Source organism: Mobula birostris, chromosome 17 (assembly GCF_030028105.1).
Source record: "Mobula birostris isolate sMobBir1 chromosome 17, sMobBir1.hap1, whole genome shotgun sequence".
Taxonomy (NCBI): domain Eukaryota; kingdom Metazoa; phylum Chordata; class Chondrichthyes; order Myliobatiformes; family Myliobatidae; genus Mobula; species Mobula birostris.
In genome coordinates this window covers 64,937,575-64,964,655 of record NC_092386.1, presented here as the reverse complement: position 1 = coordinate 64,964,655, position 27,081 = coordinate 64,937,575, and the positions used below count along the sequence as shown (strand labels likewise).

The 27,081-nt window shown below is 37.3% G+C and overlaps 1 protein-coding gene across 5 annotated transcripts in view; it reads left to right on the top strand.

Annotated features, from left to right (window-relative positions):
- The window catches only part of LOC140211727 (E3 ubiquitin-protein ligase RNF38), a 134,741-nt gene extending 108,362 nt beyond the window's left edge, over positions 1-26,379 (top strand). For 2 of the 5 annotated variants that reach the window (XM_072281829.1, XM_072281832.1), the window contains 6 exons: positions 733-894; positions 5,284-5,387; positions 17,727-17,811; positions 20,652-20,773; positions 21,477-21,576; positions 22,186-26,379. In XM_072281829.1, the coding sequence (XP_072137930.1) occupies positions 733-894; positions 5,284-5,387; positions 17,727-17,811; positions 20,652-20,773; positions 21,477-21,576; positions 22,186-22,248 (636 nt within the window). In that variant the 3' untranslated portion in view covers positions 22,249-26,379. Of the gene's footprint in view, positions 1-732; positions 895-5,283; positions 5,388-11,997; positions 13,005-13,858; positions 14,049-17,726; positions 17,812-20,651; positions 20,774-21,476; positions 21,577-22,185 lie in introns of those variants that run through there. The other 3 variants (XM_072281830.1, XR_011889565.1, XM_072281831.1) reach the window with 3 other exon arrangements.
- The last annotated feature ends 702 nt before the right edge of the window (positions 26,380-27,081 follow it).

Sequence of the window (27,081 nt, the reverse complement as noted above, 5' to 3'; positions counted from 1 at the left end):
CGGGGTGTCTGAAATCCAAAAAATTCTGAATTCTGAAATGCGACTGTCCCCAAGGATTTCAGATAAGAGATTGTGGACCTGTACTAAATTTGTACATATGAATAAGCATATGCTGGATTTTCACCAAATTGTGAAACTCTGTTATCTTTTTAAATTGACTAAATAGTCTTAAATACATTTAATTCCTTTAATTCTTTGAATTCCTTGAAGCATTGAGTTTGTAAAATGACCTTGCATAAAATGAATCTTCATGTTTTAATTGGTCAACATCATTTAATCTCTGACTGATATTCATATGACTGAACTTGATAATGTGGTTTGAAGATTCTATTCCGTAAATTGGACCAGATGAAGTCCATTTTACCCTGTTCAATGTGTCAAAGTCTATCTGACTTGTATTGATGTACTACTTGATGCCCTTAATTTGTTCCAAAATTGCCATTTTCTGGTTAAATATTGCTACCACAAAATCTTTTCCTAAAGAAAGTGGTGATAATTTACATGTCACTAGGTATATCAGTATACAAGCAGAAAATAAGTATAATTGGAAATAAATTGCAAATAATGTGAAGACTTCAATACTAAATTCGTACTTGGAAATGAACAAATTGTCAAAGCCTGAATTTTTTTAAGTAAGTTATATCTGAAAACTACAAAATGGACAAGGCATCATACTGATACATCGTAGTCCTAGAAAGCTATGGCTAATAGCTTTTACCTATCTCTTGCTAGCCTTTGCAAAGGATAGAGAATGAAGTGGAATTACTGGGTGAACATCTTCCTGTTAGTGGTTTCACTTACCCTCCATCACCACACCCACCTACCTTGCCTCCATCTGCACCGCTCCAGTTCCTGCCACACGATCCACTTCACCAAGAGCTGCCCTTTGGAGTTGTGAGTACTGATGGTTTCTTTGCTTCATCTACCACTGCATAATAAGAGTGTTACTGCAGGGTGCAGTGTGATTGCCCAAAACAGAAAAGATTAAAAACATTGTAACGTGCGCTAAGATCTTCCTTATTTCAATGCCTTTACAAGTACCAGATTATATTTAATTATGGGCCTTAGTTTATTTCCTGCAGAATCATTCACAAGAATTGGCTATGAATCTTTTTTCATGGTAAGTTTTGCTTTCAGCTTGCAGCCAAAGATCTTAAGAGCAGATTCATTTTGGCAGTGTAAATATATTTTAAGGGTATTGAATAGTGTACAAAATGCTTTTTAATTATCATATGGCTTTACTGCTTGACATTTATTTTTGTTTAGAAACAATTCTACCCAAATTAGTTAGGCTTGTTATGTAAATTTTACCAGACATGGGTCCAATGCAGAGTCTGAAATGCTTCTATTTTATTAAAAAAGCTAATAAATTTCAAGCTACATATAGTATCCTAAAATATGAAATGCCAAAATTGCTAGAAGTATTGATTTTCAAAGAATGGTCATTGACGTGAAACTCTATACCTACTGTCTCTCCTAATTCTAGGTGACTTAGGAGTCAAAGACATTTGGCATGCAAACAGGTCCCTTAGTCTGTGTTGACAATCAAGCACCCATTTTACACAAATTCAACATTAATCTAACTGTATTCTTGTATTCCATCAACTCCCAAATTCTACTGCTCGTTGATACACTTGGGGCAGTTAACAGTTTACATTGGCCAGTTAACCTACGTATCAGCATATTTTCTGGGATTGAGGGGAAATTTGGGCACCTGGAGGAATCCTGTGTGATCACAAGGGAAGTGTGCAAACTTCACACAGTGATACAGGTCAGCTTGCAGTACTATCATTGGAGCTGTGAGGTAGTAGCTCTATTGGCCATGCCACTGCAAAGTGTTCCCTAGAACTTAATACTTTTTATAGTAGAGGCCATTCCCTTGATACAAAAGTGTTCCATCTTTATGGATGTCATAAGTTAGTATTGTCCATATTGTGGAAAACAAACAAAATCACTTAATACAGCATCCATACCTCCTCATTATTGTAATGAATAATGTTGCTGAGGGCCACTTAACATGAAAATTTAGTGTCTTCCGCTGCCTAATTACAATGGTACAGAATCAGCTTGTCCCACACTTAATACTTGGCTTAAATGGACTTGGAATATCAGTAGCTTGTAGCATTACTTAATAGCAAATGGTTGCATGATAGTCTACCATTAGAGTCATTGCTTGTCATCTCCTAAAGCAATTCTGTTAAATTCCCTTCTGTGGTGAAGTGGGCAGCTTGTGTTCTTAATGTTAATAATATCTGATTACAGCAGGGTGGTTACATTGAATTGTTTTTATTTAATGACTGCTTTTCATTTGAATTTAAAATTATGGGAGGTTGCTGGAGTGTAGGGATGCTCACAAGTCAGAAATTTGTGACACGGGGAGGGCCTGTATTCCATTCATTGTGGTCTTACTATAAGTTATGCACAGGACAAACAATCTTAAAACATCACTCATCCTACATAGATTCAGTAAGAAATTATCTGTCATTTTTATCCATGGCATAATAGTGAAACTTGTTGTGGATGTTAAATGTTTGCTAGATATGGAGATGTTTTATATTATGTGCAAACCTAGAAATTGAGATCACTTTCTTAAAAGAAAGGGTTATCCATTTACAACAAAGAAGAGGCAAAAATTTTTTCCTGGGGGCCATGAGTCTTTGGAATTATGCAAGAAGTGACAGCAAATTATTTGATTATTTTTACGGTGGGGTAGATAGATATGGATAGGTGAGACTGGAATAGAGAGTTCAGGTTACTGTTAGATCAGCCATAATCTTAGTAAATAACGAGTAGGACTGGGGGACTAAGTGCCCTGTACCTGCTGATTCTTCAAATAATGTTCTTTTGTCCCATTCGTTTTGTCTCTAAAAGGCGCTTTCTTTATATTATGTGGAATGAATCAAATTGGCTGAATCATTTTCTGTTCTGGTGATGAGGCGGGAAGTAGCTGAGGTTGGTCATCCACTTGGTATTTTGCATTGTGGAATGTTGCAAATGACTCGGGCTGTTTTTTTTTAACACTCACAGTAGAAAACCAGGTCTGTTTCTGATTTGTCAGAATCTCTAAAGGAGGAAAAGCACAGTCCTTGGATTTCACTTTCTTCGTAGTTTTGTGTACCAAAATGATTCTATGCAACGCAGGGTATTTTAGGGCAATGACTTGTATTAAGTTACCATTAAGCTACTGATTCTACTGTGGAATTAGAGAAAGAGGAGAGCACATTATACTTATTGGAATTAAAATAATTTAAAAAAATTATTTCAGCTTTAGTCCTGTAGAAAATTTCATTTAGAATTTTGAAATATGACATAAATCAGCCAAGCTGGGCTACAGTGGCATGCAAAAGTTTGGGCACCCCTGGTCAAAATTTCTGTTACTGTGAACAGTTAAGTGAGTAGAAGATGAACTGATCTCCAAAAGTCATAAAGTTAAAGATGAAACATCTTTTCAACATTTTAAGCAAGATTAGTATATTATTTTTGTTTTGTACAATTTTAGAGTGGGGGGGGAGGGAAGGAACACCATGCAAAAGTTTGGGCACCCCAAGAGATCTGAGCTCTCAGATAAAGAGGTCCCAGACCTTAATTAGCTTGTTAGGGCTATGGCTTGTTCACAGTCATCGTTAGGAAAGGTCAGGTGATGCAAATTTCAAAGCTTTATAAATACCCTGACACCTCAAACCTTGTCCCAACAATCAGAGCCATTGTCTCCTCTAAGCAGCTGCCTAGCACTCCAAAAATTAAAATATTTGATGCCCACAAAGCAGGAGAAGGCTATAAGAAGATAGCAAAGCGTTTTCAGGTAGCCATTTCCTCAGTTCGTAATGTAATTAAGAAATGGCAGTTAACAGGAACGGTTGAGGTCTGGAAGACCAAGAAAACTTTCCGAGAGATCTGCTTGTAGGGTTGCTAGAAAGGCAGATCCAAACCCCGTTTGACTGCAAAAGACCTTCAGGAAGATTTAGCAGACTCTGGAGTGGTGGTGCACTGTTCTACTGTGCAGTGACACCTGCACAAATATGACCTTTATGGAAGAGTCATCAGAAGAAAACCTTTCCTGCTTCCTTGCCACAAAATTCAGCGTCAGAAGTTTGCGAAGGAACATCTAAACAAGCCTGATGCATTTTGGAAACAAGTCCTGTGGACTGATGAAGTTAAAATAGAACTTCTTGGCCGCAATAGGCAAAGGTATGTTTGGAGAACAAAGGGTGCAGAATTTCATGAGAAGAACACCTTTCCAACTGTTAAGCATGGGGGTGGATCGATCATGCTTTTGGCTTGTGTTGCAGCCAGGGGCACGGGGAACATTTGACTGGTAGAGGGAAGAACGAATTCAATAAAATACCAGCAAATTCTGGAAGCAAACATCACGCTGTCTGTAAGAAAGCCAAAGATGAAAAGAGGATGTCTTCTACAACAGGATAATGAACCTAAACACACCTCAAAATCCACAATGGGCTCGACCTCAAGAGGCGCAAGCTGAAGGTTTTGCCATGGCCCTCACAGTCCTCCAACCTAAACATCATCGAGAATCTGTGGATAGACCTCAAAAGAGCAGTGCATGCAAGACGACCAAAGAATCTCACAGAGCTAGAAGCCTTTTGCAAGGAAGAATGAGGGAAAATCCCCCAAACAAGAATTGAAAGACTCTTAGCTGGCTACAAAAAGCGTTTACAAGCTTTGATACTTGCCAAAGGGGTGTTACTAAGTACTGAGCATGCAGGGTGCCCAAACTTTTGCATGCCACTGTATTTAAATTTGTCCTGTAAGAGTTGTATCAAATAAATTCCCATTGGAATTCTTACATTAATTTATTATAATTGTGTTTAGCAACTACTGTTGAATTTACTGTACTACGGCAAATTTCTCGAGCGATTTTTTTTTACCATAGTTATATAGTGGTATCAGTTATTTTGAGAGCAGTTTATAAATTTCAGTGATGGTGTCTACAAGCAATAGGTAATGATTATAAAGCAGAGAATAAGCAAATAATGAAAGATAAATACCATCTCATCAAGTGGACTTGTACTGACATTTTACTTCATAAGCAAATTGTATCTACAGGGACAATTTCTTTCAACGTGATCAGAAGTGGCCTGAGGCCCTGCAGAAGGGCCTTATAAATCTAGCTATTTTGAAAACTTGATCTAGTAAATGGCTTTAATTGATGATACATAACTATTGAGTTATTTTCTTCATTAAGAAGTTGAGCAATTTCTGGATAATATTGAGAGTATTTTGACTCCAATTTATTTATTGTTGTCTGTTATTGCTCCCAAACAGCCGTATCCTCATTTCATGCCTCGAAGACTGCCAGGACGCAGATATCGCTCACAGCAACCCTTACCACCTCCACCTTATCATCCCAGCTTCTTGCCATATTTCCTGTACGTGAGTTTAGCAACCTTTAACTATCACAATACAGTTGAGTATTTATTTCCTGTGAGATGTTTGGGAAGCTCTGCACTCTAGTCATTCATTGGTTCAGTCAAATAACTCAATGAAACCAAGTGAAGGACATAGTGTTATTCAAAACAAAATCACAATGCTAAACAGGATTTCAATCAATTGTGATGAAAGCTGTAGTACCTGGTTTATTAGTTTCTAATATTACGATTGATTTCTTGTATTTATTTGTATCTTGTACACACTGACTAGCCATGAGAGTAGAAAATCAAAATGAATTTTATTTCTGCCAGCAATTGTAATTTTGCAAAATTCTGCTCAGTGCCAGCACTGATCAGATCGCTTCTGTGAAGATGTTTGAGGTCAAATATATGATTGACTTGAATATCTGCAAAAACAAAAGCTTACATTGGGTCCTGTTTTACGAACTGAGCTCAGACCATGCAGCTAACTGCCTGAGTGAATTCAAATATTGGAAAATTCTGATGCATTCATTCAATTTGCAAAGTAGGCTCTCCCCATTACTGCATGAGTTTCCTTTGGGTGTTCCAGATTCCTCCCACAGTTCAAGGACATACTACTTGGTAGGTTATTTGGTCATTGCAAATTGTGCCATGATTAGGCTAGGGTTAAATCAGGCATCGCTAGATGGAGCGGCTTGAAGGGCCTATTCTACACTGTATCTCAACAAGTAAATAAGTATATAAATGCAATGTCAGCTTTCCATTCAAAAGGACTAGAATATAAAAACAAGGATGTGATGGTCAGATAAATGTATATGCAGGTGTGTGTGTATGTATGTATATACATATGTAGGTATACTTCCTGTTTCTTTACTCCACACTCCAACTCAGTAGGTGGCAGTAAAGTGCCTGATGTTGACTTGCCAACCATCATTAAATGTTACAAGAAGAAAAAAAAATATCTGTAGTATTGTGAGCAGTTTTAGGCCTCTTTTCTAATAAAGGGTTGGAGAGAGTCCATAGGAGATTTATGAGAATGATCTCAGGAATGAAAGGGTTAACATATGAGGAGCATTTCATGGCACTGTGCCTGTATTTCCTGACAGTTCAGAAGAATTGGGGAGGGGGAATCTCATTGAAAGTCCGAGACAGAGTGTACAAGGAAATGATGTTCCCATTAGTAGGAGTGTCTAGGACCCGAGGGCACAACCTCAAAATAGGATGCCCCTTTAGAATAGTGATAAGGAGGAATTTCTTTAGCCAGAGATTAATCTGTGGAATTCATTGCCACAGACAGTGAGTCCAGTTTGACCAATGCCTTATAAAGCTACAGCGTCATTTCCTTGCACTTACGTTTTAATTCTCTTGAAATGAACAGTAACATTGCATTTCCTTTCCTTACCACTCACTCAACCTGCAAGTTCAACCTTTAGAAAATCCTGCACAAGTACACCCAAGTCCCTTTGCACCTCCGATATCTGTATTTTCTCCCTATTTAGAAAAAAGTATACGCCTTTGATTCCTTCTATCAACTTGCATGGCCATACACTTACCTATACTATATTCCATTTGCCCATTCTCTCAAAGAATTTCAGGATGAACGTTGTATACATTTCTCTGACTTTAAATGTACCTTTTGAAACCAATCTGTCCAAGTCCTTCTGCAAACTCCCTGCTTCCTCAACACTACCTGCCACTCCACCCATCTTTGTATTGTATGCAAACCTGGCCACAAAGCCATCAATTCCATCATCCAAGTCATTGACCACGAAAAGAAGCAGTCCCAGTACCATCCCCTGCAGAAACTCTTGTCACTGGCAGCCAACCAGAAAAGTCCCCCTTTATTCCTACACTTTGCCTCCAGCCAGTCAACATATCTTCTACTCATGCTGGTAACTTTCTTTTAAAACTATGGGCTCTTGTTAAGCAACCTCATGTGCGGCTCCTTGACAAACACCTTTTGGAAATCCAAGTAAACAACATCCACCGACTCTCCTTTGTCTATACTGCCTGTTAATTCCTCAAAGACTTCCAACAGATTTTGTCAAGGAAGATTTCCCCTTAAGGCTTGCTTTGGCCTGCTTTATCGTGCGCCTCCAAGTATCTCAAACCCTTGTCCTTAATAATGGTCTCCAACGTCTTTCCAACCACTGAAGTCAACCTTACGGGTCTATGGTTTCCTTTCTTGGAGTGACATTTGTAATTTTCCAGTCCACCAGAACCATTCCAGAATCTCGTAATTCTTGAAAGATCATTGTGAATGTATCCGTAATCTCTTCAGCTATCTCTTTCAGGGCCCTGGGATGTAGTCCATTTGGTCCAGGTGATTTATCTACCTTAGGACCTTCCCAAGCATCTTCATCTTAGTAATAGCAACTACACTCACTTCTGCCTCCTGACACACTCAAATTTCTGGCATACTGCTAATCTATTCCATAGTGAAGACTAATGCAAAATCAGTTTGTCCGCCATTTCCTCGTCCCCCATTGCAAACTCTCCAGCATCACTTTCCAGCTGTCCAATATCCACTGTTGCCTCTCTTTTATTCTTTATATATCTGTAAAAGCTTTTGATATTATTGGCTAGCTTCCTTTCATATTTCATCTTTTCTGTCCTTGTGTTTTTTTTTTAGTTGCCTTCTGTTGATTTTTAAAAACTTCCTAATCCTCTATCTTCCCACTAATTTTTGCTGTATTATATGCCCTCTCTTTTGCTTTTATGCTGTTTTTTTTTTTTAACTTCCCTTGTCAGCCACAGTTGCATTATCCTTCCTTTAGAATACTTTATCTTTGGGATATCTATACTGCACCTTTCAAATTGCCTCCAGAAACTCCAGGTTTTGCTGTTACGCCATCATCCCTGCTAGTGTTCTCTTCCAATAAACTTTAGCCAGCTCCTCTCTCATGCCTCTGTAATCCTTTTATTCCACTGTAATACTGATAATCTGAATTTATCTTCTCCTTCTCAAACTGCAGAATGAGTTCTATTATACTATGATCACTGCCTCCCAAGGATTTCTTTACCCTTAAGCTCCCTAATCAAATCTAGTTTGTTACACAACATCCAGTCCAGAATTGCCTTTCCCCTAGTGAGCTCAACCACAATTTTCTTGAAAAAGCCATCTCGTAGGCATTCTACAAGTTCCCTGTCTTGGGATCCAGCACCATTAAGTAGATTTTCCCAATCTACATGCCTATTGAAATCCCCCTTGACTATTGTAACATTCCCCATATTACATGCCTTTTCTATCTCCCAATGTTATTTGTAGCCTACATCCTAGCTATTGTTTGCAGCTCCAGCGTGTTGTGAGTATTGTTTGGGGTCTTGTATATAACCCCCATCCGGGTCTTTTAACCCTTGCAGTTTTTTCAAGTATACACACAAGGATTCTACGTCATCTAATCCTATGTCACATCTTTCTAAGGATTTATTATTTTTTTTTAGCAACGAAGCTATCCCATCCCTTCTGCCTACTTGCCTGTCCTTTCCATACCCCTCCAATCCATGTAGAGTTCGAAGAAAAAATTTGAGAACCCTTTGTGATTACCTGGTTTTCTGCATTAATTACTCATACAGTGTGGTCTGATCTTCATTTAAGTCACAATAATAAACACAATCTCCCTGAACTAATAACACACAAACAATTGTACTTCTCGTCAATACTAAGTACACCATTTAAACAATCACAGTCTAGGTTCAAAAAAGTATGAGAGCCTCTGGGGTAGTGCCTTCTACAAAAGCTAGTTGGAGTCAGGTGTAATGAAATGAGATTGGAGGTGTGATTTGTAGAGGTGCCCTGCCCTATTTTAAAAAGAAAAGGCACACAGTCAGGTTACTGACGGAGCCTGCTCTTCTCAAGAAAGATTTGTTTACGTGCACCATGCCTTGATCAAAAGAGCTTCCAGAGGACCTTAGAAGAAGAATTGTAGAGATGCCTGAAGCTGGAAAAGGCTACAAAAGCATTTCTAAAGACCTGAGTGTTCGTTGGTCCACAATAAGAGAAATTGTCTACAAATGGAGGAAATTTAGTACTGTTGCTATGCTCTCTTGAAGTGGGCATCCTGTAAAGATCACAAGAGCATAATGTACAATGTTGGAGGTGATGGAAAATGAGCTTAATGCTACATGAAGGGTCTCAGCCCGAAACGTCGACCGTACCTCTTCCTAGAGATGCTGCCTGGCCTGCTGCGTTCACCAGCAACTTTGACAATATTCTTCCAGTGTGATATCACAGAAACACAGGACAGACGAAGACTGAAAAACTAACAAAAACCACATAATTATAACATATAGTTACAACACTGCAACAATACCATAACTTGATGTAGAACAGGCCATGGGCACAGTAAAAAAAAAAGTTCAAAGTCTCTCAAAAGTCCCACATCTCACGCAGACAGGAGAAGGAAGAAAATTCTCCCTGCCATGCCCGACCACAGTCCGACTCTTGAGTCGTCCGAAAACTTCGAGCTCCGATCAGCCCTCCAACACCGAGTACTGAGCACCATCTCTGCCGAATGCTTCGACCCCAGCCTCGGTCACCAGCAGCAGGCAAAGCTGGGGATTTTGGGGCCTACCCTCCGGAGATTCTCAATCGCACAGTAGCAGCGGCAGCGAACTGGGCATTTCAGAAATTTCTCCAGATGTTCCTCTGTGCTTCTCACGTCTGTCTCCATCAAATCAGAATTGTGCACGGCGTCCTACTTACAAATACGATATTATTTTCACCGGAGAGCTGCGCGCGCTGCATCGCGCCGCCATCTTCTCCTCCTGCCACTGAAAAACACTGAACAAGAATGGTGTTCATAGAAGGACACCACAGAAGAAACCACTGTTTTCCAAAGAAATAAAACACTGTTGCATATCTCAAGTTTGCAAGAGAACAACTGGATGTTGCACAACACTTCTGGGACAATGTTTCCTGGACAGATGAGACAAGAGTTGAGCTTGGTAGAAATGCCCATTGCTGTGTTTGGAGGAAAAAGGGCACTGTGAAGCATGGTGGAATGAGCATCTTGGTTTGAGGCTGCTTTTTGCCTCAGAACCTGGACAGCTTGCAGTCCTTGAAGGAACAATAAATACAAAATTGTGTCAAAACATCTTACAAGAGAATGTCAGAGTAGTGGTCTGTCACCTGAAGCTTAATAGAAGTTGGATGATGCAACAAGACAATGATCCAAAACACAGGAGTAAATCCATTTCAGAATGTTTTAAAAGGAAGAAAATTAATGTTTTGGAATGGTCAAGTCAGAGTCCAGACCTTTAAACCAATTGAGATGCTGTGGCGTGACCTGAAAAGGGCTGTTCATGCAAAGTATCCCAGAAGTATTGATGAACTGGAAGGGCTTTTTTTTTTTTTGGAGGAATTATCTAAAATTGCTCTTTGTTGTGCAAGTCTGATCAGCTGCTACAGGAAATGTTTGGTGGAGGTTATTGGCTGCTAAAGGTATAGCAGTTCTTAATGCAAGGGTTCACATACTTCTTCCAGCCTGGACTGTGAGTGATCAAACAGTGTTTTCAATAAAGACATGAGAAGTACAATTGTTTGTGTGTTATTAGTTTAGGCAGATTGTGTTTGTTTATTATTGTGACTTGGATGAAGATCGGAACACATTTTATGAGTAATTAATGCAGAAAATCAGATAACTGCAAAGTGTTCACAAACTTTTTCTTGTAACTGTACCTAGCCAAATTTCACCATATCAGTGATGCCCACAATGCTATACCTGCCAATCTCTAACTGCGTTAAAAGATAATCTACCTAATCTGTATACTGTGTGCATTCATATATACCACCTTCTGTCCTGTATTCATCACCTTATCATTTTTGTCCCAAACTTACACTTCATCTCATCCCCTTGACTGCAACTTTGCCCTATCATCTGCCTGGACATACTCACTACATACTGCATTGATTTGTATACCATCTGCCCCGCTTCATCCTTCTCATTCTGTTCTCCAGTCCCCTGTCAATTAGTTTAAACCTCCCCAACAGCTCTAGCAAACCTGCCTGCGAGGATATTAGTCCCCCTCCTGTTCAAGCATACGCAGTCCAGCTCATACCTTCCCCAGAAAATAACGTAATGATCCAGAAATCTGAAGCCCTGCTCCCTGCACCACTTCCTCAGCCTCTTATTCATCTATGCCATCATCCTATTCTTGCCCTAACTAGCACATAGCAGTGAGAGTAATCCAGAGCATAGATAATAACAGAAAACTTCAGGAAGACAGAAACAAGCTGCTAACAGGTTCAGTTGCAACATTTAAGAGAAATTTGGATAGGTACATGAATAGTGGAGTATGGAGAGCCATGGTCCAGTGCAACTTGATAGAACTAAGAATAATAATACAGCACAGACGAGATGGACCAAAGGGCCTGTTTCTGTGCCATAGTACTCTATTATCAGGACAGATGAAATGGGCATGGCTGTTGGCATTCAACATCAAGAAATACATTTTGTATCAAAAAATGTAAACTGGTTCATGTGTAGCTATGTTAAATCGATAAAAGTTTCTTGGGTTTATAGAGGGATGAAGTAGAAATGCACCAAGTTATATTAAATCTTTTAGGAAAATCACTAAGCTACCATTTAAGACTCCTTTTTGTGTTTTTTTTTCTTGTCATCCACAGCTGCAGATAGGTCCAAATGGAGAGACAGAAAATTGCCAGGAAAGTAAAGACATTGGAAGCAGATTAGAATTCAGCACAGGAGGGTAAAAAGATTGATAAAGAAGAGAGATTATGAGGATAAACTTGCAGGGAACATAAGGTCTGACTGGAAAGCTTCAACAAAAATTGAATAAAGGGTTAGTGAACCCTAATACAGGCAGTCAGAAATGGGAAGTATTAATTGGGATCAAAAAATGGAAGAACAATTGAACACAGGTTCTGTCTTCACAAGAGGATAATAACCTTGGAGATTTGTTGGAGAACTAAGGATCTAGAGAAAGAGAGGAAATGCAGGAAAGAAATAGTAAAGAATAATGTTATAATTATACTGAAGTGATAAGGTCTTACAGTAGCTATGTACACTTAGTGGCCACTTTATTAGGTGCCTCCTATGCCTAATAAAGTGGTCATAGAGTACATGTTCATGGTCATCTGCTATAGCCCGTCCACTTCAAGGTTTGACATGTGTTCAGAGATGCTCCTCTGCACACCACTGTTGTAACACATGGTTATTTGAGTTGAAGGTGTTTTGTGGGGTTTTTTTTGCGCCATCCTCTGTAAACTCTAGAGTCTGCTGTGCATGAAAATCCCAGGTAATCAGTTTCTGAGATACTCAAACCACACAGATGGGCACCAACAATCAATCCATGGTCAAAGTCATTTATGTCACAGAAAGCAGTGGGATGCCAAATCATTTAGTGTACTCAACAAGGAGGTATCAATCAGCTGGAATCTAGAAGACATTGCTGGCAGATTCCTACCTAGCCACCTAAAGCAAGTTAGATAAGTAATGCTGAGGAGTAATTTGCAAGTCTGTGGAGAAGAGGCTGCTGGTGCACCATGTGAGTTGCTACTGACACAACCATGACGGGTTGAACGGCTGCTGCCTGTGCTATAACTATTCCATCTGCCTAGGAATAGGAATTACAGGATATGAGGTGAAAGCTGGAACAGAGATTGAAGTGGATGATGGTCAGCCATGGTCATATTGGACGATGGAGTGGTCCCAAAGGGCTGAATGCTCTGCTCCTGCTCTTTTCTGTGTACTTCACACTAATTTGGTATGTAATTTCAAGATTTTGGATCCAGCAACAATGAAGTATCTGCAGCAGTTCTCCAAGTACAGTTAGTAAATTTTAGAACTTGTTTTTTCCTGGTCCTAAGAGTCCCATAACCATCTGTTATTGAAGTGATTAAGCTCATGGGTTTGGGAGGTGCTGTGGGGAAAAAAAATTGGCAACACTTGTAAGACTGCATCTCGAAGTCATACACAACTGTAGTCACAATATGGAAAGAGTTAAGGGAGTAAATAATTTAATATGTTGCACGGGGTGCTTTTTAAATAGCCCTCAAGTGTCTGTGCTTTTATATTGGGGTGACATCCATTCAGACAAATGGAGTATTCCCCTCACTCCTGAAGTACCTTATAAAAGTTGAAAACCTCCGGGAAACCAGGAGCTGCACTATCCGCTGGGGGGTGGGTAACCCAGTCTGAGACCTGTTCTGTAACCATTGCATTTATGTAGCTGCTTCAGTTGAGTTTACATTGATTGTGGAATTGCTAGTTCTCTCTATAACATGCTACTTTTTTTAGGGAGCATTTTAGTCCATGTTGTCAGCGGATTTTTAGCTCCCATGAAACCCAGATTAGTTTCTTTGCTTGATGTTGGTAGAATGAGGAATATACTGATCCATGAAGTTAAAGGTTATGGTGGAATTAAATTCTGTTGCCCCTCTGGGCCCAAAGTGTCTCAGAGGTGCCCTGTTTTGAGTTAGCAGATTGGTTCTGAATGTATCCTATTAACATGTTCATTCTGCACAGATGTGAATATGGTACTTGGTTTTCACGTGATTGTACTGCTGTAACTCCACCCTGTACTGATGTGGTAGAATCATCTGTGAAAGGTAGATTGGTGAGGAAGAGGTCATGCAGATTTTACTCTCATGTTAATTCTCATCTTCTGCCACTGCCTTTACCTACAACCAATTTGTACTTCATCCTGAGCAATAAAGGTCAGATTTCCATTTGCCTTCCTTTTGTTTGCTGCACAAACATACTTGTGTTGTGGTTTATGCAATTTTTCTTCATTTAGACAATATTCTTTTTCCTACCAAAGTGAAATACCTCGCATTCCCCACTCACTTCGGGGACACTTTGCATTTTTCCAACTGTCATCAAGACACATAGCACCAATGGCCTGGTTTCAATCCTGATGTGCGCTATCTGTGTAGAGTTTAAGTTCCCAAGTCCCAAAGGTATTTTCATGAATAATTTAGTTAATATAAATTGCCACAAATGTAGTTAATGAGTAGAATTGGAGAGGGTTGTGGAGTTGAAGAGAATATGGAATTGAGGGGAATGTGGGATAAATAGTTGCTGGGAGGTAGGTGTCAATTGAACTGAGTGATGATACAGACTCAAATCAGGCAATGGTCACTTCTGTAGTTTTAAGGATGTATCATTAATTAGCAAATTTGGTTAGAAATACATTTCACCACATAATCTGTCATATAGATTATAACATTGAGACCCCAATGGCACCCCATCAGGTACAGTTTGCTAACCAGTAAATGAACTCTCCTTCCTGTTTGCCAGTACTCTTCACGTAATATATTGGCCTCAGTGCACACTCTGACAATGATCTTCTGGAAATGAGAGTAAAATTACATCTACTTGTTCCCCTTTTATTCATCCATGTTAATCACAAGGAAGTCTTGTTGCAGGTAGTCATAAAACCATGTTGACTTTGCTTGATTGCAGTATTACTTTCTCCATGTCCTACTGTTGCCTTAAATACTGAATGCTAGTATTTTCCATATGTTAAGCTAATACCTTCCTCCTTCCTACCTCCCTTCTTGATTAAGGGAATTATGCTGGAACCATTCCAGAATTAAGTAATTTTTGGAACGTAACGACTGATGCAGCAATTACATGACCCTTTGCAGACCATCATTTCCAGAGATCGTTTTAGCCTTTAGTCCCTTTATTGTATTTACCTTTTAGCCGTAGTATTTGTTTAGGGTTCTATATCTCACTTTTGCATGTGAACTGTTCCCTATTACTGAGTTGCTTTTATTGTGTTCCTTGAAATGTTTGTTCAGTGTCTGAAGGACTGATGTTTAACCATCTACTATCTAATACACTTATAGAAGCTTTCACTGTCTGTTTTAACATTTCTTCCCAGCTTATTATGGTAGTCTATTTCATGAGTCAACCTTTTGTTATATTTTAAATATCTTCCTAATCTATTTTCAACATTTTCCTTTTTCAATTTAATGCCGCTCTTATTTACTTAGCTGCATTCTTCTGTCTTGCTTATTGGTGAACTAGATGGAATTTTATGACATTCTGGTTATTTCACATTTGCCAATACTGATGTTAGTTTTTCATTCTGTTTTGAATATCCTGTCTGCTTCAGTAAGATTTGAACATGTTTACTTAGGAATAATAAACCATTAGGAGATAAGAACATTATATGAAGCTATTTCTGTTTTTCATTCCTGACAGTAGAATAAAATATTTGTAACTAGTAGAGGTTCAGTGCAATCATATGGACCAGCTTAATTTCAATGAATCTTAAATGCAATCCAAATATCAATAATGATAGAAAACCAAATCCATGGGCAAAAGAAAAGAAGAACCTTGAAACAATATCTATTCCTAGAGGAAAAAGCAGCAAGCAATCTAATGGAACTGAAGACTAGCTAGTCCCCTGGAAATAATGTCCTGCTTCATGGGGTGTTGAAAGACATTAAAAGGTCTTAATAAATTGTCTTCCAATTTTTTTTCTACAATTCTGCTATGAAAGGATAGAATTTCTTCTTGATTTTTAAATATAGAAGTTGAGATCTGACAATTGAATAAATTAATTTACTCCAGATAATTAACCTGGTGGTTTGGGCTGATTACCAAATGGTAATCATGTCTTGATTTTTATGCATGTAGCCAATATGAAGAAATTTCTCACCTCTTTGAAGTAGGGTCGTGGAATTGGTACCTGATGGGATCTGTGGCTTAATTTATAATTTCATTTGATGAAGATAGCACTCTGACATATCACTCTACATATCATGTTCAGATTTCTGGATTGCGACTTGATCAGAATCTCTGTTTTGGACAAAAAGTGGTAACACCAAGCTTGTTCATAATTGTTGTACAAAGTTGTTACCATGCTATACAAATTGCACAATGTTGTTCAAGGGCACAAAAGCTACAATGAACAAACATCGTAATTATAGTCTGTGCTCCAATATCAATTTTTTTCAAATTTCTGAGAAAGTAATTGATTTTGAAGCTATGCAGTTCAGTTTTTCTAATTATATACAATATCTTTTATTTCTCTAAATATTTACTTAATTTACTTCCTTTCTCGCTGCAATTGACTGGCTTTTGTAGGAATATAGTGTTAAAACACAGCACTCTGTACATAATTTTTATACAAACCTTCCCTTTTTCCATTGATCAGTTAATCTTTTTACTTAGTAAAATGTTAGGAACAAGTTGACAGAAGAATGAAATATTCCTAGCCTAATGTTATTTTGGTCAATATTTTAGGCAATTCTGTTTGGAAGCTCCTGTTGATCAGGACTGGGAATCCTAATCGATTTCTCCTCCCCCTTCCCTTGTATTCCTTGGTCTGTGCATGCCTTAATCCTGGGCCCGTAAACTATTTGTCAGTTTGAGACATCTTCATGTAATCATTCTCTCACATCTGAATATTGCAGAAGATCAAGCTGTTATATTCTCTGAAGAATGCTGATGGCTTAGTGTTCAAATTCCATCATGGCAGATGCACATTTTAAATTTGATTAATTAAACCTTGATTCTTTCTTTTATAAATATTAATCTGAGTAATAGTGATGGTATTGTTACTGGAAACCCATCTAGTTCACTAATATTTATCAAAGGAGGAAACCCGTCATCCTTACTGCTCTGGCTTATTGTAACTGCAAATCCACAGGAACGTGGTTGTTTCCCAGCAAGCCAATCTGCTCAGAGGCAATTAGAATTAGACAGTAGATAATTTCAGAAAAAGTACATGAAAATCTAATACTACTAATAAAATAACATTCACGGGGAATCCATCTAATCCCCATTCACCCATCTTCAATAGAATGAAATAAATCGTCATATCATTTAATAATTGATGTGATCTCAATAGTTCACTGGCCCATAAAGGATGCATATCATTTGCAAATTATGCACTAGCCAGCAGTGCTTTCTAAAGGCACACCACTCTCCAAGAAATAAAGAGCTGCATAATGTCCACTTAGTTCCCACTTTAATAGGTGAAATTCATGTCCCCTAGATCTCCCTGTTTTATCAGATTGTAATAATGTAAAGATCTAAAATGCTGATATCTAGGCTTTTGGTCCATTAGCCTTACCAAAGTGACCTTATCCTAATGATTTAAGGCTAGATTGAAACCTGATAAACTTAAAAATCATCTGAGTGGGAAATATTTTTGATATCCATGTATGTGAAGATTTATGTGCATGAATTGAGCCATTGTTCTTTTTGATGGAAAATGTACTTCAGTAGGCTTTTCTTGGTTCCCATAATTAATATTGAATATTATTGATGTACTTAAATGAAACCCACAATATATGTCTCATTTTTATAAATCCTGTTACATATAGAAAGTGGTACTTTCATCTTTCAAACTCAAGACATTAATTGTTCTTTGCAGGTCAATGCTTCCAGTGCCACCTACGGTGGGACCAGCTTTTAGTTTGGAATTGGATGTGGAGGATGGTGAGGTGGAAAATTATGAGGTTGGTATAATGTGCATTTGCAGAAACCAAGGAAGTTGTGGGGAATTATTATGATTTAAAGGATTAGTGAAGAAAATGTCTTGTCTTTAAGATCAAATTAGGATGGGATATGGTAGCAAACAGGATTAGGATTGGAACAGGGGAGATCTACGTTTACACTGGATCTGAAATGGCATCAATTTTTGGCAATGTGAACATTTGAATATGGGGAAATTTCAAAATATTTTTAATGTACCAGTGTAAAATCTGGCTAGAAATTAAATGGTGAATCATAGACTACTACCGCACTGAAACAGACCCTTTGGCTTGTCTAGTCCATCCCGACATGAAATCAGCTTAGTTCCATCTACCTGCAGCTGAACTATATCCCTCCACACCCTCCCATCCATGTACTTATCCAAACTTCCCCCAATGTTACGACAGAACCCACATCTACCACTTCCACTGGCAGCTTATTCCACATCCGCACCACCCTCTGAGTGAAGAAGTTTCCCCATAATTAGTTCACCTTTCACCCTAAACCTATGACCTCTAATTCTAGCCTCACCTAATCTAAAGGGAAAGGACCCTGCATGCATTCACTATCTGTACCCCTCATAATTTTGTATATCTCTACAAGATCTCCCTTCATTACTGTACTCCAGGGGATAAAGTCCTAACCTCCAGTTTTCCTGAGAAATTTAGGAAAGTTTTAGAAATGTAGATGGTTTTGTGAAAATAATTAGAACATTAACAGAAAGAAAAATTGAAATAGAGGCTTTAAATTGTTAAAGAAAAGAAGTACAAAGCATGTAACATGGGGAAAAAAGAAACATGAATGGGTCAAGTGTTCCATAAACAACAGGTCATGATGAAGTAGTGAACACGTAACTGAAAAGTAGTCAACACAAAATTGTGGCGGGAGGAGCATTGATGTGCAGGAGTATGGTGCACTCTAAGTTCTGAAAGGCAGACATCCCACCCTGCAAAAACTCATTTCAGGGAGGTAGCACCATCAATTTGCAGGGGACTCCTGGAACTCCCGGGAGAGGTGGGATGTCTGCAATAGAGGAGCTCCTTAGCAGCTAGCCAGCTAGTTTAAATAACGTTAGCTATACTAATGAACGAATGACATCTGTTAAACTCACCTCAACATGTCTTTTACAGACTTAACCCACCACGGGCAATAGAAAAGTCACTGTTGCAAACAGTGCAGCGAGCAACACTGTCATTATTTTTGACCCCTATTAGGCAGGGGTACACTTTAGTGTAGTCTGGAGTGACATACGTTTTATATTTTCTTTTTTTGGAACACTCTGCCATGGCGCGCGCGCTCTCTCGTTCTCTCGCTCTCAAAAATCAAAATCCGGAATTTTGTATGTAACTTGTGGGTATCAGGGAGCCACTATCAATATGCGGGAGACTCCTGGAACTTCTGGGAGAGGTGGGATGTCTGGAAGGGATAGTATTTCCAACAGAAATATGAAGTGGTAAAATGCTGCTAGGCAGAAGTTTTGGTGAAAGATTTTATGATGTGGGTGTAAGGGTTACATTTCACCTATCCTTACAGGTGGTGCTTAAAGAGGAATTGGAATGATACAGTTCTTTGCATATATTGCAGTCTATCAAACAATAGGGATGGGAGGATGGATCTTCAGCACGTTTAGAGATAAAATCTGTAACAGCAACTTGAGTACTAAAGTAGGATGATTTTAATTATCCCATTTGTACTGGGATAAAGGTAAAGAATGTAGAAGTTATTTTTTAAATCCTCAACCATTGTTTCCTATATTCCTAATAGTCCAGAAAAGTGGAATACATTGCTTAGGTTTAATTATGAAAAATAGAGCAAAATGACATACAGGAGCAGAGAACATCTGTGAGGAATAATGGTTTTAATCGTAGTTTAGGTTTGTTTTTAAAAGTGAAATGTTGGACATTGAACTAAATAGAGAAGGTCAGCAAGATGCTAGAGTATGTTTTAAAGTAACTATGCATAGGAACAAAAAAAAATCTCCAGAGAATTATGATGTGGATATAAAAACAAAGTGTATTACTTTCTTTAAAATAAAAGGAAACCAAAAAGCAGAGATGTGGTGTTAAATTAAACAAGTTAAAACTTAAGTGGAAGAAATGTAATAAAATTTAGACTAACATTACCAAATAAACCACTGAATAATTTTAAAAATGTTCCAAGGAATTAAAAAAGATGAGGTGAAAATACCTAGAAAAGTTTTCTGGCCTTTCAAAATAATATTTTGAAACAAAATCAAAATCTGTTTTCAACAGTGTGTGCGTATTTCCTATCAGGTTATCTTTTCAATGCAGCCTGGTTGTTCCAGATTAGTGAAGTTAGCATGCAAAGCAATGCATGATGTTAATAGGTTTCTCCACAATTAAAAGAAATGGTTAAAAACAATATCTAATAGGTTCCAAGAAAAGTATAATCACTTCAGTGTTCTTGAGGATCCATCCTTACAGATGGCTGGTAAAATAACTGGCGTGTGCACATTTTCTTATATCACCTGCTTGTATCGTTGACATACTTGTGAAGCTGTTAGGGAAGTGTTTTGCCTTTAAGGATGTGGGATAATTGCTGCATTTTTACAATTGTTTTTAGGGCTAAGCAACCTCTAATCTAAATAAATATTTGGCAAGTTATAAAACAGAAAATGATAAACATGATTGAAATTTCACTTTAAATGTAAGAAAATATCTTAAGTGCATTACAGCTACAAATGTTTTCATAGTTGCATAACAACAAATTCTTAAGAATTAGGCATGCATAATATTGGTTAAGAGCTAAAAGTTAGCATTTAGTTCCAGGTAGTGAATAATCGAACTTGTTTGTTTCAATAAAGGCACTCCTTAACCTGGCAGAAAGACTGGGAGAAGCCAAACCACGAGGACTTTCAAAAGCAGACATTGAACAACTTCCATCATATAGATTTAATCCTAACAACCACCAGTCAGAGCAAACATTGTAAGTATATATGATATAACTCACTGTGAGACGGGGCAACTAATCATATTGTTCTTAACTCTTCAACTAAGAACTAATAAAAATTTGGAAAGTCCTGAGGGAATTGGTTTCATTTTCTCAATTCAGTATCATGATTAATGCAAAATTTCTAAATAGCAGAAATCTCTTTGAATAATAAAAAGAGTTTTTTTTTCTTCTTGGAAATGTGGGTTAAAATATGACCTTGATACTTAAGTGAAGAGTCTAAAGGCATCTATAAGGAACTGGAGAATGCATCAAAACTGAGAACATAGAGATGGGAATGAATTTAGTGACAGGACTTCATATTATTTCCCCCTATTTTCCTCTTATACAATTGATAGTTGTCAAATAGGGGAAGCAAGAGCTGGAAACTTCAGGAATCAGATGGAATGGGTGGAGTTATGTCCGAGACTTGTTGGGAAAGTGAACTAACAGATGGGGAAATGCCAGAGTTGCAGGCCTAATGACAGACGAGAGGTGGGGGGAGAACACAACCTTCAAAGAAGGTGAGGGTAAATTAAGGCCAGAATTTTGTATGACAGGTGACATCAGAAATTAGAAGGTTCCTCATGTCTCCTTTTTAAAGCAAGTAAATGCAGTTCCCAAGGTTGAAACTTCCGTCACTTAATTTGTTGGTGCATACTGAACCTGCAATAACTTTTTTCCTCATTCTTTTACACAGATGTGTTGTGTGCATGTGTGATTTTGAGTCAAGGCAACTACTTAGAGTCTTACCCTGCAACCATGAGTTTCATGCCAAGTGTGTCGACAAATGGTTGAAGGTAAACTGACTTTGTAATCATGGGTTTGGACTTGTTGTCTCACTCTCTAAATTGTTTTCATAATTTGCAATTATGATTTTATAGTGCAAGGTGGTAAAATAATGTGACATAATGTGGATTATTTATAATAGTTTTTGCTACCTATACTCTCTAAATACCTTTATTTTTAACACTACATTTAGCAAAGTCTGTAATAATTTATTTTAAGGTATATCTTTATATTCTTTGTAACTACCATGAGCATTTGACAGAAGAATATTATACGAACTTAAAGTTATCAAACGAACCAAATTGATTTAATGCTTCATAATTTCTTCCAGACTATTTAAAGTAAGAATAAACAGACATGATTACATTAACATACCAGTGAAGTATGTAATATAAATCTTCTATAAGAATATTACAAAATTGAGCTTTTGATGTATTTATGAGGGGAAAATCTAAGCCTGCTTCATATTCATGATTTGTATTAACTCATTTTGTATGGAAGTGCAGGTATTTGGGACCAGCATTCACAGAATCTGATTAGTGACATTCTTTATATATCATACATTGCTTTCTCAAATGTACTTCTGATTTATAAGTCATGATTTTTTTCCTCATCAACAGGCAAATCGTACATGTCCAATTTGTCGAGCTGATGCATCAGAAGTTCACCGTGATTCGGAATGAGACCAGCTTAGTAGCACAAATTTGGGTTTTCCCTCTTGCATATGAATGAACTATCCATTGAACATGCCTATTGTGGCTTCCAGCCTTCCCTTTACATTAAGGGTCATGATGTGATGCAGTTATTTGACCTCCCTTTGCACTGTGTGATTTAATGATTTATAAAGCTTATATAGTCTTCACATTGAACAATTATGGGATTGTTATACTAACAGTGTGATTGGAACTCCAAAGAATTTTTTTCAGCTTAATTTGTGTGTGCACTAACATTCCCTGTTTTTTTTTTGTGTGATCATTCCGGGTATTGCTGCAGGATTACAGTGGATGTGATCTTTTAGCATGTGTGCTTTTATATATTTATACACACACATGTATATGTGTGTGTATTATATATATTATATATATAAAAATATATATAAAGGTAGTTCAACAATTTTAGCAGTCTACCTTATAGAGCCTTCAGGTACTGTGAGTGAGAGTGATTGTAGGTGTGCAAGTATTCTAGCCACATGTACTTTGTCAAGATGAACTTAAGTACTGGCATGATGTGAGTTGTATGTGTGTAGTCTTAATTATGCTGAAATATATAGTTGTTATTTATACAGTACTAGTACTGTACACTGGTTTGTTTCTTTCTGTTTGCAGTTGCACACTGTAAGTTAAGGGTGCAGCAATTATGAAAATTTTATCAGCCAGTTGCCCCTCAGTATTGCATAATGGCATATTAGAAGAGCATATGATAAAACACCCACACCTAAAGGAATAGCAAAGAAAGATGTTGATCTGTCATATGGTATATTGTAACCCAGACTACCAAAGTAGTAGATGAGTGAAATACTTTGCTGTCCTGTGATGTACAGTACAATGAATGTAAATCGTGTAAGCAGAACGACGGGTGTGAAAGTTGGGTGTTGTACAGTATAATATATGTTTCTGAAATTATTGGCCAGTCTAATAATATGGGCCATGCATTGTGCAAAATACTCCTATAAAGCACCTTAAGACCTAACCTAGTTTTTTCCAGTTATTTTGCTACCTTAAATAAAAAGAAAATAAATTTCTCAACTTTCTGATGGTAATGAATATTTCCATGTTGCAACCTGCTGTCTTTAGCTCCACCTTTCCATGGTAATATTATTCATCAGATAAGATGTTCTCCATCTGAAGTATTTCAGTTATTTCTTGTCACTCCTCTAAAATAATCTTCTGTCAGGTTAAGCAGTTACTTTCCCATATCTACAAATTAACCAGTAAAGTTATTTACATCTAAGAGCCCAAGTCACAGAGCTTGGGATTTTCATTTAAAATTAGTAGGAAAGAGCTGAGCAGGTGTTAGGTCTATATGGTAACAAATATAATCAACAGTTGAAGTATTCAAATCAATTTTTAGCAAATTTTTTAAAACAATATTGCAGAATTACTATTTTTATAGTATTAAATAGCTGCTGAATAATAACGTTTGGAGAAATACTAAAGCAGACTTGGGTTGAAGAAATTTTATTTTTCTTTGATCCTTCAATATTGTAATGGACTGAGTCATTTAAATCTTTATTGACTATTCTTGTAGATTTTTAACATTTTTGCTAATAAAAATTGACTTAATATTTGATTGAAACAAAGATTGTAATCAGTTGCTTTGGAAACTTTCATTATAGGATGCAACTTGTGATTTATTGTAATTATTTAATGGTCAAATGTACACCAGACAATTTATGTTTTAGATGAATTGTTGGGATGAGTTGAGAGTCTGGTGTTGCCACAGACCAGACCTGGCCTATAAATGTTTGTTACTTATAATGGGCACAGAATAGGAGCACATTTTCATTTCCTACCTGTTTTTTTTTCCCTGGTCTTAAAAAAAACAAACCAATATTTATTTCTGGATGTTGACATTAGTTGTAGTTTTAACTAAATGCAGATTTATGGATCTAGTGCAAGTACCTGAGTACTTTTCTCTAAGCCTTTATGGTGGAGTATTAGTATAAGATATACAAACAAAATATAATCAACTTACAAATGCATACCAGATCCTAGCCACTGTTATTACTTTTTCACAGATTTGTTAATGATCGTGATTTGAAGGTTGTTTCCTAAAGTTTATCCAGTACTTCTAAAAGGCCTAGACATGGAAGCTTACAGATACTATCATTATTACTATTCAGTTACATGTATACAACAAATACTTTTTTCATCATGACTTCCTCATCGTGCCAAATGCAATGTGTAATTCTTCAGTGGAAACAAGATGAGAAAAAGCATAGCCAAAGATTGTAAATATTGCATGAAGAATTTGTTAACTATAACCAAGGTGACTTAAATTTCTGAATATTCAAAGTGTCCTGGACAAGTTTTTCTTCTTTAAGTTATTTAAGGAGTCATGGAAGAGAAATTGTGGATATGGGCCTTTTAGGAATACTGGATTTAATATTATTCAGCCTACAAGGTGTTTTGTGTAGTGATATTAACATTAACATGCACAATTTTAAAGCCGTAGGATTTAGATTGGAAACGTTTAAAACTTCATGGCATAAATTGTTTTCATTAGAAGAATTAAAGAACAGAATAACTTCTGTTCTTTCAAAATGTAACTTCTGCATTTCGCATTTCTGATTGGAAGATCTTGAATAGACCTTTAAAACAAAATTGAAGTTTAGTTGAGATTTTATAGTTAGTGATGATGTACATTCATTACAGTAGTACCAAATGTTCCATGGCACTATACTAAAGGGCATTTCTAGTGCCGTGCACCAGAATGTACACAAACACTATGTGACACTTTTTCCTTAGTAAGATTACTAGTTCCTAAAATTATTTGTACCAGCTTCAAATCAGTTTTAGTGCATATAATGAGCAGTAACTATAATGCTGAAACAGTTGCAGATGCTGAACACAGCATTATTTGAATGACAATATTTAGGGTAATTTATTCTCAAAGATTAATTACTGATGTGCCATCATAATTAATTAAAACAATCATATGTCAGAGTTAATAAGATAGGATCAGAATGCTTTTATTTGGAGGGAATAGCTTTCATTTAATTTGCATATGGAAATTGGAGTTGGAAAGGAAGCAAAGTAACAGTTAGGTCTGGTTATTGGCAAAGTTAATTGTTGCACTCTTAATACTTAACCACTTTTTAAATGTTTCTTATGTTTGCATGGAGACTGTAGGGCAGATGTGTGCAGACTTTGCTTTCTGTGGTCAGTGTGTTTAAGTACATGTGCATGTGATTCAAACAAACTCATACTGGCCGTAGCTACTTCTGCCCAGCTGGGGTTGGTTTGGGTGGGAATGGGGATTCATGCTGAGCTATTACTGCCATGAACCGTAATGCGCATTTATGTATTCAATGCCACAGTCTGTATGATGTAAGAGAAGCAACAACTTGCAGTAGGATTTGTTGTGTTGGTTAACCCCACAAGTATTTAGTTTATCAATGTGTCCAGCTCATCATTTTATGTTTTGCATGAGTTTTTGGTGAACAGTTTAAAACATAAGTTAATTGTAAACAAATATCCCAAAGACCTAGTGATATCCCAGGTTTTGGTCATTATATCAAAAAACCAACAGTGTAAAACTAGACTGTTAAAATTCAGAAGGTTTGCCATACTGATCCTTTTTTAAACAAGATATATTCTAAATTCAGCAATATTCAGTGCAATGTCTTAATGTGTCATGTTGGAATTGGGGTTTCAACAGCAGCCTGAATTTCAAGGGGAAGCAAAACCTGAAGCACACACAATCTGGGTCATCCTTAGGTCTGAATAGACATTTTCTGAGTGGGATCTTTCTTTGGTACATATACAGTTACCTCATTTGCCACTATATATTTAAAAATTGCTGATGAATCAGTAAAAAAAGCAACTTAATTTTGTTGGAAACATTTGAGCATTTCATTAAATAATTCATATATTCTATCATTTAACATGACAAGTAGTTTTCAGCGTTGTATTATAAATCTATCTGTAACCAAATCATTTGAAAGCTTGATAAATTTTTAACAAAATTTGTACATTTTTTATGGAAGTTACTAGTAATGCTTTACTAAGTAGTGCAATGAATTTTTATTTTTAATCCCTGTGCCCAATTTTGAAGTTGAGAGGGTTGTTGATTTAATAAATGTATGATGTATACTTGCTCTGTTGCTTTGTAGTCTTAACTTTGTTCCATGTGTTAATTTTATCATTCTCCCAAGATTTTCTATTATTTATTTCTTCACATACACATCTACAGATTTTGATTTGAATTTCTGTTTTTAGTTGAAATAGAAACCTTAAACTGCTGAGGTCCAAAAGGTAACCAAGCAGTCAATTTGGTATATTTGCAGAGAGAAATCTAATTACAGTGCAACCTCAATATGACCTCCAGTGTCCCCGATGACTACAAATGCGAGAAGTGCATCCTGCTGCAGCTTCTAACAATCCACATTAAGGAGTTGGAGCTAGAACTGAATGAGCTCCAGATCATTCGGGAGACTAAGGGGTGATGGGACATACAGGGAGGTAGTTACACCCAAAGTGCAGGACACAGGAAAGTGGGTGATAGTCATGAAGGAGAAAGGGATTAAGGAGCCAATGCAGAGTACCCCTGTGGCTATCCCCCTCAAAAACAGGTATATCACTTTGGATACTTTTTGGGGGGGGGGGTTGGGAATGACCTAAGAGGACCATCAGTAGTCGGGTCTCTGGCACAGAGTCTGCCTCTGTGGCTCAAGGAAAAGAGGGAGATGAGGCATGCTGTGGTGATAGGGGATTCATTAGTTAGGAGACAAGCAGGAGGTTCTGTGGATGAAAATGAGATTCCCAGATGATACGTTGCCTTCTGGGTGTCAGGGT